We start from the raw sequence: 14,678 nt of genomic DNA on the forward strand, positions 1-14,678 counted from the left end.
AAAGGAACAATATTTGGGATAACCTACATTCGCAGAACAGTTAAGACAGTTTAAAAGATGTAGGGCAGCTGCTAATATTGAAACACTTTTGAAAACCTTGTCATTGCTTTACAGCAGAGAAAAAATTGTGCAGTTGTAAGGGAATTATTTTAAAAATAACAACAAAACATCACTGCGTGGGCCATGGGCTGTGTAGGTCAAATGCTCCATTTCTGAAAAAGGTTTGTAGGTAAGGGTTGGAGTGTGTTCTCGTTTCTGAAAGCGGGCTGACCCAGAAAGACGCCGCGGCCAAGCCCACCCACCAAGGGAGCCTGCGCGCTCTGCCTGTGCGGGCACAAGACAGCAAACACACCAGCAGAGAGAGAGAATGAGCTTCGGAAACAGAGACTTTGATCCTACACATAAAGTTAACTCTGCGGCTTCAGCAAAGTGTCTGCCTTCCCTAAGTTCAGATTTCTCCTCTATTCAATAGTAATAATAAAATCTGTAATAGAGGATTGTTAGGAGAACTTAATACCTATTGCAAAGCACTGAGCACACGCCCTGCCTTAGGAACTGGTCAGATGCTCGTTCCCTCCTCATACAAGGTTATTTCTCTATTCAGGTAAAGGTGACTCTCAAGTTAGCCCTCGGCCCCCGTCTGCTGCTACCTAACAGTACCCAGGGCAGAGTAGTAGGAGAGAGATAATTCGTCAATGCTTACGGAATAAAACGGAAATGAATGTCCTTAAGGGAAACATACTGGATCATGAAAATGACTACTTTCACCTGAGACTTTCTTTTGCTAAAAAGACATTTAATTTAAAAATAAGAATACAGGATGATAGGCCAAATTGCCATATTTCAATGTATCTTATTTTAGCTAAATAATTTGATATACTGATATACTATTTTGACATTATATTACTATAAAGTGCATTTATTCTGCAAGATTTATAAATTCAGGGACAAGGAGACCCCATATGCCAGTTTAACAATACTTAACCATTACCTGATATTACACTAAACATATAAATGGCAAAATAATAATAAAACTAGGCAGGAAAAAATCTGCCAGGATTTACGAAAAAATAATCATAACCAAATTTTCATTTTCAAAATGAGAGAATACAGGTAGCTTATTAAATCAGCCTTGCTTCCAGGGTGTCCTTTGCCTCCAATGCTCTGATTGCCACTTTTTAGCATTTTATTGAGCCACTTATTATTAGGCCATTTTAATCCACCTGGAGTCCTAAATACATTCAAGAGAATGAAATATGTAACATGCCTAAACAAACAAATGAGCTTTATAGAAACAGCAACATGTGTTGACTTTTTTTTAGAGCGAAGTCTCATTTCTCATACTATTTATTAACTCCTTTTAAAAAAGCTTTATTGAGACATAACTAAGACACTATATAATTTATCCATTTCAAGTGTACAATTTGAAGGCTTTGAAAGTTAAATGAAATCCCAAATGAAAGTTAAAAGGGAGAAAACATACGTCGTCAAAGGCCATGTGCTCAGATGACATAAGTAGAGTGAACCAGTAAAGAAGAACCATTAAAGGGAAATGTGAAAAGAGGGTTAGGATAGAATATGCCAAAACAGTAAGTCTGACTTACTTTTAGTAAGGATAAGAAATGCTCTCAACAGTCGTAATTTGTAATGGTGGTATTGGTGTGGATACCCTGAAACAGCTGCATGTGTAATGAGGGATAAAGCAAATTATTCTAATGCTGTCATCGTTGTGCCCCAATCACTGAAATTCACAATGTTAAAACAGAGGAAATAGAAATGTAATATAGTATGTAAAGTAGAAACCCTGTAAATCTGAAGTAGCATTAGAAATACTATGAACCTATGTAGAATCACACACACACACATCTCCAAGCTCTTTCATCAGAAAAGAAATAAAAACACTGACCAGCCCGATAACAGTAAATATCTCTTTGCCTCTATTATGGTCTTGAAATACAATTTCCCAGTAAATGAAACCAGAGTTTCTTGGATAAGTGTCTGTTTTCACTTCCGGGGTATGAATTATACTTGATGGTTCTGGAACACCTTAGTATACCAGATAGCAAGAAAGCTGTCAAACATGACTAGGATGATGACAAAAGAACTCAGGAACCAATATAGAGAGTCTCCCGTTGGCCAAACATGGAACAATTTGAGATTTAGTAAGGTTAAGAACTGCAATGGATTGAAATACATAAAATAGATAGCAAATGCTCCAAGATGGAGACATAGAAAACTCCTGGATATTCTTCCTGTCTGCACACAGAACAATTCCTTCTGAGAGAAATACAGAAATTAGCCAAGTGGGACCTACACGCCAGGCAGATGAGAAAATTCCCACATGGAACTAAACAGGAGAGGCTGAGATATCCTCTTACCATAAACCCCACCCCTGGCACATGGCCGTATAATCAGGAGGGAACCCCCAACTCCCAGCTTCTCTCTGAGGACTGAAGGACATGAATCACATACAGAGTGCCCCCAGTTTTTAAGGCTCCTACCTGAGGTGTGGGCCCCCCAAACACAGAGCTTTGAAAACCAAATGGGCTTATGTTTACAGGTTCCACAGGTCTACAGCAAACAAAGAAACAGTTTTTAAACCAGTACAGTAGCAACCCTGTGGCTGTGTACCCAGGCTCAGCCCAGAGGGAACAAGTAAAAATGCCCATCTTCTAGTTTCTTGGTAGGGTATTGACTGCATACTTTCCCAGCTGCTGCCTGAGGGGCCAGCTTCTAGTCAGCTTACATCTAGGTACTTGCTGAGATCCTACCTTTTGAGACAAAGATAGCAAACCCTCAAATGCTGAGAGCCATCAAAAACAAAGGCAGCCGCTTTGAAAATCGCAAACGACAGGAACCTTAAGACTCAACACACACATACGCCCACACACAAAACCCCTTTGAATCTGTTTAGTAAAGTTGCAGGATACAAAATCAATATAGAAAATCAGTAGTATTTCTAAACACTAATAAGGAACTCTAAGAAAGAGAAATTAACAAAACCAATTCAATTTATATAGCATCCAAAAGAGTAAAATACTTAGAAATAAATTTATCCAAGGAGGTAGAAAACTTATACACTGAAACTACAAATTTTGTCGAAAGAAATTTAAGAAAATCAAAACATGAAAAATTCAACTATAAACTTGCCAGAGGAATTGGAAAGAGCTGGCGACACTAAATTTCAAACTCTTACCAAAAGATCAATACATGAAGAGATATAAAAGGGACTAGATCCATAAGAACGGGAACTAGTGATCTGACCTCGGGTAGACCAGCAGCGCTGGCATCAGTGGGGAGCTTGACAGAACTTGAACAATAATTAAATCAATTTTTTAAAAAAGAAATGCAAAATCCCAGGCCACACCTCACACCTACTGAATCTGAAGGTACACTTGCATCAAGATCCTCAGGTGATTTTTATATACATTAAATATTTACAAGCACAGTCCTGTACAGGTGGTATTTGAGAGGAGACAGACTTTGTTTGGTGTTCACTGATAGCAGTGAGGAGCCCTTAGCCACACAGCAATTTGAACACTAATCAAACTTTATCACAGGAAGCAGAAAAATAGATGAGCAAAGAAATCAAAGGGTTGATAAATAATGGATTACCATAGCACAGCTAGAGTAATAACGTTGTGTCCAAAGGCCTGGGCTTGCAGAAATTCAATGAAACCACTGGAGTAATCACTTTCAAGACTGTAATTGGTCATTTTGTATTGGTAATGCTAGACTTGTAATTCTTCTCTTATTATAATTTAAGAGGCATCGGATGCACCTGCAAAAGTGAAACCCTTGGTACAATTCCTGTGTGACCTTGGATAAGCCACTTCACCTCCCAGTATTCTAGTCTCTCCAGCTGTAGACAGAGATTTACAACTTTCATTAGCAATGGGATTGAGATCCTCATCTGGACAAAATTTATGCAAGTGTCGAGTATGATTATTATTTTAGCTGACAGATAAAAAGACGACTACTTGTTTTTGAATGCTTTGTAAAACAAAAGACACAAGGATGAAATTGGCCGATCATCTTGTTTTGTTTTGCTGGCTTAAGGAGTTTGATTGAACTTGTCTGAATCCAATGATAAATACACAACATAACAAAGGATTAAATGAGAGACCATTTAATTACCTGAATCAGAGCTTGTAAAAATGTATGTGTGTTCAAGGCAGGAGGAGAGGATTGGTGTAATTAGCACCCCTGAATTTAGGAAAATTGTGTCTAGCAGGAAAATGTGTACACGTTTGGCAAAAATTGAGTGACAGGTCAAGAGCTCTTCAAGCTAAGAAGATGATATTAACAGATGCATTCCCCATCTGCTCACTGAATGCACAAAAATGGAAATCACATTTTCCCCCTACCAGCTGAAGTCCCAGTTACTCTCAGAGTTCATGATTCATACCATACCAATGGCCAATGCTGAGAAGTGTAAAACATGAATCAATATAATATATAAGAAGCCTCTTTTCTATATAATATAAAAAAGGCTATTTTCTATGTGAAATGAGAGGTATTGTCAAAGACACATTCCTGTCTTCACTATGAAACTCACACTCCTATTCCCAAAAGGCACTATCTAAAGACACACTTGGACAGCAAATCTGTGTTTGCACCAAGTGCGTACAATGGCACTACCAAAGCCGGCAGTGCACCAGGACAGTCACCGGCACCACAGATGGATTCTCTGCGCCATATAATAACACAATATTTTTAAATTTCTCCCAGTTTGAAGTGGTGGGGATGTCTATAAAACACTGAAATCCTATGAAAATTATTACCTGCTAGGAGTATGCAGTGACACTGACTTCTGTGTACTACAGTGCTATTTGGAGGAGATTAGCAAAAATTACTTAAGTTCAAAGGAAAATAACAGAAACTCACACTAAGAAATTAACCATGCAACTTAATACTCATTGAAGAATTCATGTATCAACAAAGTTTTATGGATGGCAGAACTGGTGCGGAGCCTTGCGCTGTTATAGAGAAGAGCAAAGACCTGTCGTGCCTGCCCTCCCCCCACCTTGCTCTTCATTCAGTTCTAGGCCACACCAAATGCACATGGTTGTATTTGAGCGTGCACACCCTTCATGTAGAATTCTCAATCCGTCACGCTGCAACTACTCAAAACGTAGCTAGGAAATACAGGATCTCAATCAACATGTTTCAAAGGCTCTGGTTATTGCTGTTACTATTTACTATGTCAAAGATCCATGCAAGGCAATGCTAAAACTTGGAGATTATTTCTTCTAATGTTAATTATGTCAAAGCGTTAACAGGAATGGGTTTACCTGTCCATGTTGAGGTTCAAGTGGAGTTATATAGGTAACTGGCTTATATTTTCTTTGGTCTAAGTGTTTCCTGGGTTAGTATTCTTTACAAGGCGGAAGCTTTCAGCTAAGCTTAGTGCCTATGTTATGTTATCAAATAGAGACACCTGGATTTTTTACATAATACCAGCTATAATGGGGACTAAACTTTGACCTCCATTGTATTATTTCATTCTCAAGAAAGCCCTTGTGGAAATATGACTCAGAGAAATTGAGAAGTAACATCACATCAGGTGAGCAAATTGAACGTGAGAGGAAAAAAACAGATATCCTGGAAATGTAGGCAACAATGACTATTTCTAAGCCAACAGAAGTTCTGAGAAACTTGGATATGGCAGAAATAGAAAAACGATGGCAGCTAGTGATTCCCTTCTTAGAGGTATGGAAAGATCAGTGTGTGGGTTATTATGGACAGTTGACAAGTCTGAACCACTTGGAAGTACAGATGGTGTTTTCATCACTTCTTTCTAACAGTTGGGACATTGGAAAGAATAGAAAAATCTTGGATGTGAACACTTGGCTGTGCAGATGGTGATGGTGAATTGGTTTGGCCAACAGTTCCAGATTGACGGATTCTTATCCATAGAAGAATGAGGAGGAGGAGGAGGAGGAGAAAGAGGAAGAAGAGAAAAAATAGATAAAAATAGAACATAATGCACAAGTATGAGAAACAATGTGTATTGAGTTACGGTTTCTTTATCTATTATCTATATAAATAATCAGAAGGCCATATCTAAATACCCACCAAGGGATGGTAATTCCAGAAGAAACACGTGTGAACATGGGGAAGCAAAAGTAAACAAGGAAATATGCAACCATGAACCAAATGCTTAGTCTGAGAGATCAGAGACTTACAGAAAAGGATAGGTTAAAACCTAAAAAGAAAGAAAAGAAAGATCCTACTGCATTCAGGGAAAGAGCAGTCCCTCAATACTATTCTTGCTTATTCCTCCAATGTAACACCTGGCTGGGCCCACCTTACCACCTCCTGGTTGATACCAACTTTATTAACCTTTCCAGTAAGGCCAAACTGGACTTAGTGCAGTCAGTGGTGCACTGTCTCTATGCCAAGTGTATCCCTTGTATAACTGACTATAATGGCTGAAAATGAGAGATTGGGGCAGAGGTATGGAGTGACTCAAAGGAACACCAACGATACAAGACTTGAACGATTCACCATGCACACACAAAGAGAGTAACTCAGCACAAGCGTTACATTGTGGCCACAGTTGACCGGCACCTTAAAGGAAGAATCAGGAAGATCCCTGGAGTTCCCATCATGTACATTTCTCACCCGAGGCACAACACTGAGCAGATGCACATGATTATGGAGCCCCTCACTTCTAACACTGAGTAGACCAAGCTCCTCTGCTTTCGTTCAACCACCTTTCTCTGTTGCCAGTTTATTAAACATGCCACAGAATGAGTTATTATTGCTCCACTCACCCATTTTCTCTGTTATGAGCTGAATATGGTTAAATACACTCACTTTTTTATGTTGTTTTGAAAATGATGTTTTGTATCACTTTAATATTGGTTACATCCTTTTATAAATCAGATGACTGCTCAAAAATTCATATACACACACGTACCCATTCAGGGAGGCAACAAAGGATGTAAAAGTTTTGCCAAATCTCAGCTAGTAAAACAACTCTGATAATGTAACTGAATTTGTCCCTTGGCACTCATTGCACAGCCATGAGATAGGGGAGTCAGTTAATAGGGGAAAATTCCGTGGCAATCAAGTTTATGCTGAGACAAGTGTCAAGGCAGTAAGATAAATGACGTCTAGCAGCAGTCTTGGCCAAAGGAGACCTATTTCTACAATTATGAAGGAAAAACAATAACAGGAATTCTTAACAGTGAAAATGCCATCTGCTCTTAAAAGCTAGAGCATAACCAAGGACTTGCTTTAAGAAATTTGTATTAAAAATTCTTTAACAGTCAAAACACATAACTCTTAATATATTTACTTGGAATGAGGGCCAATTATAGATATCCCAATATAATTTTGTAGTAGTCAGCTTCTGCCTATGATATTTATGATATAATCATGAGGCAAATGAAGAACAAAACTGAAGAGGATATGAGACCTGGCCAGGAAGCTCAGTAGCTTAGAGCAGTGATTTTCAACTTTTTAAATCCAATGGCACACATAAACTATTACTAAAATTCTGAGGCACACCAAAATATATCTATATTGCTGATCTGACAAAAATAGATATAATTTTTTATTCATTCACACCAGAAAACTATTGTTATGTTGGCTGTTGTCACTTTTGTATTTGACAGTCTAAGGGAAAGAGGTCAGTGCCCCTGACTAAACAGTCAGGTATTGCAGGTTTTAAAACTTCTTGTGGAACGTCAGTGTGCCGTGGCACATTTGTTGAAAATTCCTGGGTTAGAGCATCACCCCAATATGCCAAAGTTGCAGGTTTGATCCCCAATTGAGGCACATACAAGAAGCAACCAATGAATGCATAAATAAGTGGAACAATAAACCTCTCTCTCCCCCATCTCAAAAATTGGTAAGTAAAATTTTAAAAAATAGATGGCTGTGAGGGCCAGGTCTTCAAAACAGCAGGGATTGAATTAATTTATGCGTTCAAGAGTTACTGAGGGCATGTTGTGTCCCAGGTATTGCCCAGAATCCAGGAGAATCTAAGATAAATAATACGTTCTACCCTCGAGGAACTCAGTCTCTTTGGGAGCAGACAGTTCTGTATGATGCTCAGACTCCTACGTGACTCTCAATGGGCTGTCAGGGGAAAGCTCTGTAGAGAAGATGGGGAATTCAAAGTTTGAAGAAAGAGAGAAAACGGACCAGACAGAGAGGGGCCGGCCGAGGAGAAGAGCAGCACCTACAAGAACAGGGAGCTAAGACTCTCACAGTAGTCGTTCTGGTGGGAGACAGGAGCTGGGGCCACCGTAAAGTGAGGTAGCGCTTACTAAGGGCTATATCACACCTGCTCGAAAAGCGGTTGTATTTTCTAATATGAGTGACAGAAAACATATGTAGATTTATGAAGTTCCAAGTGGGAAAACTTTGGCTCATTTGATCTGGATGATGTTTTCGTTTTCGTTGAAGTCACTCTGCAGTACTCTGGTTTTCAGTTGTATTTTGAGCACATCTCTCTTTAGGTGGATGGAGTCTTGTTCACAAAGTAGCCCCGCTAACCTTTCTAGCAAATGTCCATCTTCTTAGTGTGCTGTGAAAAAGCACTGAACCTCCTTGCCACATTACAAAGTGCATACACTGCATTCTTGGCTTTGGACATTTTGATTAAGACCAGCATCTTTCTTATTTCAGAATGAATTTTGTTAGTGAGCCTGGCAGGAAGCAGTAAACAAAAGTATGGTGAAACTTTACAGTATTTTCTGCAGCAGTATATTGTCACCTTTAGTGTTATTAGAGTCTCCACCTCCAGGAGATGCCATCTCTCCCTGTGACAGCTGGCTTTGTCCTGGTAAGGGAGAGCTCCCTTACCTAATAGGAATTAATTCGCTGGTGTAACTTTAATAATAAGGTGCAGGGGTGTGTCCCAAGTGACACAATGACAGGAATCTTCTCTAACCTAAATTGTTACCCTCTAGAGCTAAAGAAAGCTCTGTTTCCCTGGGTTCTTTGCTTCTTTGAGCTCAGGCTAATATAATAATTTTGTTTCCTGAAAATGTTAATGCTTGTTTACATTTCTGGAACCAATCAAGACTGGATTCCCATTCAAAGTTCATGGCCTCAAAGTTGTGGCAAATGCACAGTAAAATTAGGTGTCAAGAACATAGCCACAGAAAGGCATATCAACCACAGCAAAGTATCTGCTTCTTGTGAATGCTACAAATGTAATTCATCAGGAATATGTCTGTTGACCTATTGTTTATTTTAAGGTTTTTGCAAACCTCTTTTGTTATCATTGCATACACAATTTGCTATGAAGAGGTTTTACTGTACTTAATCAGTCTCCTAATTTTTTTACAGACAGCACTATTTACTTTTTTGATGTTGCATTGCCATTTCAGACAGCTTTTACACATGATGCTACTTTTTGTATTGTCTGTGCTTTTCACAAATTCTGACCACGTTAGCAAAACTCTCTCAACTCTTAAGCAACATCTCATTTTCCATGTGTAATATGCTGTAACAGAAAGAGCACCAAACTTAGAAGGCTTGAATTATACACTGGGCTGTAATTTATGGAATAAAGGACCTTAACAATCTCATTTAACCTCTGGGTCTTAGCGTTTCCATTTTACAGGTGAGGCAGTAATAATGGATCCCTGCCTGTCTTGGCACTGCTTTTAGATCCAACAGGGAAAATGCACCTGAAAACATGTTACATTATAAATTTACTCAAACACTTATGGAACGACATAACCATTGATGGGCTGAACATGCAACTTGTTCTTCAACAACTGTGTCTTTACTCAATATGCATAAAAAGCTGATCAAAAGCATTTTTATTAGGAACTGAGGTGATACAGCCCTAGTGAGTTTGAGACAGGAGTTAAGCTTAGACAGCCTACGGAAATGGAGGGTCAATGTGTCCCTCTGAACATGCCGTTAAGTGTCAGTGTTTTCTTCTGAAGTTTCGGTAGGAGGGCTATCAAAGACAGAACTCATGGGTGACATTCTCCAGTGCCGAGATCCGGGTACTGATTTAAGCCTGACCCCTGTACTTTAGAATTGAGACTTGGCCAGCTGTAACACCAACAACCTGCAGAGAAAATTTCAAAACACAGAGAATCTTTCTCACATTCAGGATTTCAGGTTTAGGGGTATCTTTTTGTTGCCAGAAGTTTCAGATCTGCTGAAAAGGCTAAGCAAGTATTTGATCGAGACCCTGGAGTTCAATGCCAACAGCAAGACAGAAACAGTTTGGCCTGGCAATTTCAAGGCAGGTGTTACCAGTTGGTCGCCTGAACCATAGAAAAACCTCTTTCTGGCCGTTTTTCGAAGCCTGATTTGAAAGGCACCACCTCCTGATGGGCCTGCCGGGGGGAAATCAGTTTCAGAATTCATTTAGAGGAAGTGGACTGTGTTAAGTTACTGGGTAAACTAGGAACATACACTTCAATGTTGAGAAAAGTCTGCTCAGAACAACAGTTTTGGTTTTGGCAACATTGAAGTTGAACTGCCCCCTTTTTTGTTTGTTTTATTTTCCAGTGGTATTTTTCCAGTGGTTCCGGTTGCTTATATTAGAGTTTTGTGGTCTTGATACTAACACCAAGCCAGAGAAAGTCCTTTATAACATACACAATTACAAAAAATGAAGGCAAAATATTGCAATATGAGATAGTGTTATGAATCTAACCACAGACTAGAAAATATATGTGGTTTTAAAAAAGGCATTTGGTGGTTAGAAAAAGAAATCCTCCAGTGAATTTTATTATTAGTTTTAAGTGTAAAATAAATAACGAAGATTCCTCAGTGGTTCTTATGTGTTTGAGAGATGCGTCCTTTGAAAGTCTTATGAAAGCGGAACGTCTCACCTGGAAACAGTGAACTAAAGCCCACACCATACAATTTGGGCTGTAGTTCCATGGGGTTCCAGGCTCACTGATGAATCCCAGCCTGCCAGTCTCCCCACAGTGGTTACCTATACTCCCCTACATTGCATACCCCCTTTTTTCTAACCCTCATTTTGCAGCTTTCCCCCTTTTCACAGACTCCCTCCCTCGAAAATCTGGTGTGAGTTCATCCTCACCACCCTCATCCTCACTGAAGGCCAGGTGGTCTCTGGACCTTAGATCTCAACCAGAAGTGACAAAAGCAAGAGCTGTCGTTCTCTGGGTGTCTACTCTGGACAGGGAGCATGCTGAGCCCTTTACACGCCACGCCCCCCCACTCAGCACTGCTGAGAATTATCTGAGGGGATCTCTGTGCATCACTGTGCACCTGCTACCCAGGGAAAGTGAAGGACACCGTCTGGACTTAAGAGATACAGGAGAGGAGATGATGGGCTCACACCTCTAATTCTATTCAAGAATCCCAGAAATACGCATTAAGAATGCCACACTGTCTCTCTAGGTTCCCTCAGAATGAGGTGAGTGGTTTCCCCATTCACCCTTTGGACTCAGCTGGAGCTGGCGGTGGAGCCGCCTTTCACCTCCTGACTGAGGAAGCTCACTTGCCTGCCTTTGAAAGTCTTATGAAAGCTGAACGTCTCACCTGGAAACAGTGAACTAAAGCCCACCCCACATAGTTTGGGTGTGGCACAATTTGTGGCTCTGAGGTCACTACAGTGCACTTCTGACTATTGCCTTTGCTTTGCTTTATCCAAACAGGTAACAACACTGACTCAGGAGGTCTCCCAGCTAGGTAAGGACATGAGGAATGTGATGCAGCTTCTGGAGAATGTCCTGTCACCCCAGCAGCCGTCACGGTTTTGTTCTGTGCGCACGGCCTCTGTGTGTCCCTCCAGGGGCAGCTTACAGACCAGGATGACCTGGAGCACACACCAGCCTTGCCTGCACTTGCAAGCAGGTGGAGCTACTTATCCCCAAGCACAACTTTGTCACAGTAACGTCACCTCAGACATTTGGAGTGTGGATCCCTCCTCTGTGGAGAGCAGCCCCCAACGAACTGGAGCTCCTGAGCAGCAAAACCCTGCGGGTGGTGAACGTCATCCTTCTCCAAACCTTGACTTTTCACCTGCCCACTCCCAGGTCATCCAAGAAGGTCACTTGCAACTTTTAAGGTGCATCTCTCCACATTCAGATACTACGCTGACGCCTCTGCAGTCCATCTCGGAGACTCTCTCATCCTCCATCTGCTCCTCCTCAGAAACATCTTTGCACCTGGTTCTCCCAAGCAGGTCAGAGGAGGGCAGCTTCAGCCGGGCAGCCGTGAGCTCCTTCAGTCTGGAAAACTTGCCAGGATCTTGGGATCGGGAAGGAATGGCGTCAATCTCTACTGAACCCTTGGAGAACTTTCCACTGGAAGTTGTCACAAGCACAGCAGACGTGAAAGATAACAAAGCCATAAACGTATGATATTAGTGCACGTGAGGCTCTGCCAGTTTCCCACCCACCACTGCATGATGGCTTTAGTTGCCTTCTTTGCCTCTGGCAGCCACGAGGACCGAGCGAGGCTGGGAGTCCTGCAGGAGAGAGCTGGGGAGCCAGGCAAAGGCACATCACCTCCATACTGTAGCCGACACTTTCAAGATCCTAGAAACATAATAGATGCATTTTCCTGTACAGGTATTAACTTACTGGTCTGTTTGACAGACTTGGGTAAAAACAAAGTCCAAAGACCCTGAGGGTCTGAGCGCAGCTAGAAGTCCCAGACAGAGAATTTGTGGCTCTGTTTTGTCCTGGGTGGCTTTTGTGAAGGGCAGGAAAGGTTTTTCCTGAGTGCCTATTTGTCATTCTTGAACAATACCCGTAGCGCTGTTGGCCTCCGGAGCGCGCAGCTCCTGCTGACCTGTTTTTCTCTTTGTGAAGGCAAAGGGACAAATATCACTGCATGTCATCTCCTAGACAATCAGTCAAACAGAGCTGGTGGCCAGTGGTTAGCTATTGCACGTTATTTGCCATGTAAATGAATATGTCTTTATTTATCAAAAAAAGAGAGAGGCTATTTTTATATCCTTGGTATGAAATATGTATTTAAACTATTTAAACTATTTATAAAGACACGAATGTTTTCTTTTCATTTTGGTAAAAGAGTGCTTGCCATTTTAACAAGACATACACTACTGTTATGTATAGTAGGTCAAAAATGATTTATTATCAAGAGGATGTAGTTTCCAAAGGAGTCCCCCTTTTATCTGCATGCAGTTTGCAACAAGTGTATCCTCACACCTCTGGGCTACAAAAGAAAAGCGAGGTCATGTTTTACTAATGAAGCGAAAACAGGGACTGTGTGTTGGGTACACCATCTGCCCACCTGGTGGTGGAGACGGCTCCACCCACTCTGCTGACTCCTGTCATTGACCTGAGCCAAGGCTGCCCGCGGTGCCACGTTAATGTCCCTCCTCAAGGTATTATACTCTGTTGTTCGGGAACCCATAAGTAGTCTGTGGAATATAAGGTCACAACCACAGTTACCCATTCTGAACTCCAGATGAGAGAGAAAATCCTGGGTGGCTCCTTTCCCTGTGCTATTCTTTCAGGGGGCTTGTAGACCAGTGAGAATTCCTAAATGGAGCCCAGACTTCCAAGCTATGGCTTGGGAAACAGATGCCAGCTTGCATTGGATCAGCACTTTAATTTTTTTAAGCTCCCAAGAATGCTATAAGTTATGTGGAGCAGGTGTTTTCATTCTCATTTTGCAGTGGGGGAAAAAGTGTCCCAGAGATTGTGCAGCCAGGGCACTGGAGAGAGTCTAGAACTTGTAATGTTTCCCAAGCTGCAACCAGTAGGCAAATGCAGACACTGGCTGGGTGAAGGTTTAAACATCTTCACTTAAGTGTTGTTTTATGTTGAAGAACATTTACAGCCCAATCATCCCAGGCATTCTTAGAAAACCTATTGAACTCACCTCCTGGGGTCCCCCTGTTCTTATGTCCCACCACGGAGAATAAACCGTCTGAGACCTGCATCATTAAAAACATCTAAATGAAGCAAGACTTCTGATGTGTGAATCTTACACCCCAAAATTGGCCGGGATAACAGAAAGAAAAGAAATTTTCCCTAAGAAAAATGGAAACAGAACATGTGTATGAGGCAGGTCACTCAACACACATTGCCTTCTGCTCTCCCACCACTAAAATACCTCCAAAATGACCCCCTTACTTAAGAGAATGGGAAAATTGAGGCAAAGGAAATGGTCTAGATTCAATGTATCCATTCGTATTCCCTATTTCACTCATCCTGACCTGTGTCACCATTTGAAGTACCATTCAGAAAGAGCTAATGGGTGTTGGTCGGTGAATGCCTTTTGAAAAATTAGCGCTGCTATAATGATGCTACTAAGAATGATTGCCATTTCTTCTTTTGAGTACTGACCATGTACTGACAGATGTTTAGGAATCAACACGTTCCCACATATAATCATCAAACAATGCTAAAAGTTACTTGTTCTCATTATCCCCATTTGTAAATAAATAATTGGGACATGGTGTTTTTAACTTGTCCCCACCACACTGTTTTCAATGATAGACCCAACACCACCATGGCTATTCTGAGTTTTCCTTCCTCCATGTCCAGATCCATTGTTGCCGCCTTTTAAAATTGATATCTCCTGAAAATAAAGGAAAATAAAATGTTTGTTGTTGTTGTTTAAGAAAACATACAAATGGGATAAATTAGTTCGGCTCTGAGGATTTGAGGAAGTCCAGTGAAATACCTGGAAACATGCTCATTTTTTCCCACCTCGTCACCTACTCTGTATCTACTTCTAAC

At 41.0% G+C, this 14,678-nt stretch overlaps 1 protein-coding gene and 1 pseudogene across 1 annotated transcript in view; both read left to right on the plus strand.

Annotated features, from left to right (window-relative positions):
• The window catches only part of KCNH8 (potassium voltage-gated channel subfamily H member 8), a 273,152-nt gene extending 260,789 nt beyond the window's left edge, over nt 1-12,363 (plus strand). Inside the window, exon 16 of the mRNA XM_037144062.2 lies at nt 11,616-12,363. Within this exon, the coding sequence (XP_036999957.2) occupies nt 11,616-12,323 (708 nt within the window). The 3' untranslated portion in view covers nt 12,324-12,363. The remainder of the gene's footprint in view (nt 1-11,615) is intronic.
• Nucleotides 6,115-6,680, plus strand: LOC119048352 (rRNA-processing protein FCF1 homolog; annotated as a pseudogene).
• Nucleotides 12,364-14,678: the final 2,315 nt, after the last annotated feature.

The sequence above is a fragment of the Artibeus jamaicensis genome, unplaced genomic scaffold (assembly GCF_021234435.1).
Source record: "Artibeus jamaicensis isolate MK-2021 breed Jamaican fruit bat unplaced genomic scaffold, CSHL_Jam_final contig_519, whole genome shotgun sequence".
NCBI classification, from domain to species: Eukaryota; Metazoa; Chordata; class Mammalia; order Chiroptera; family Phyllostomidae; genus Artibeus; species Artibeus jamaicensis.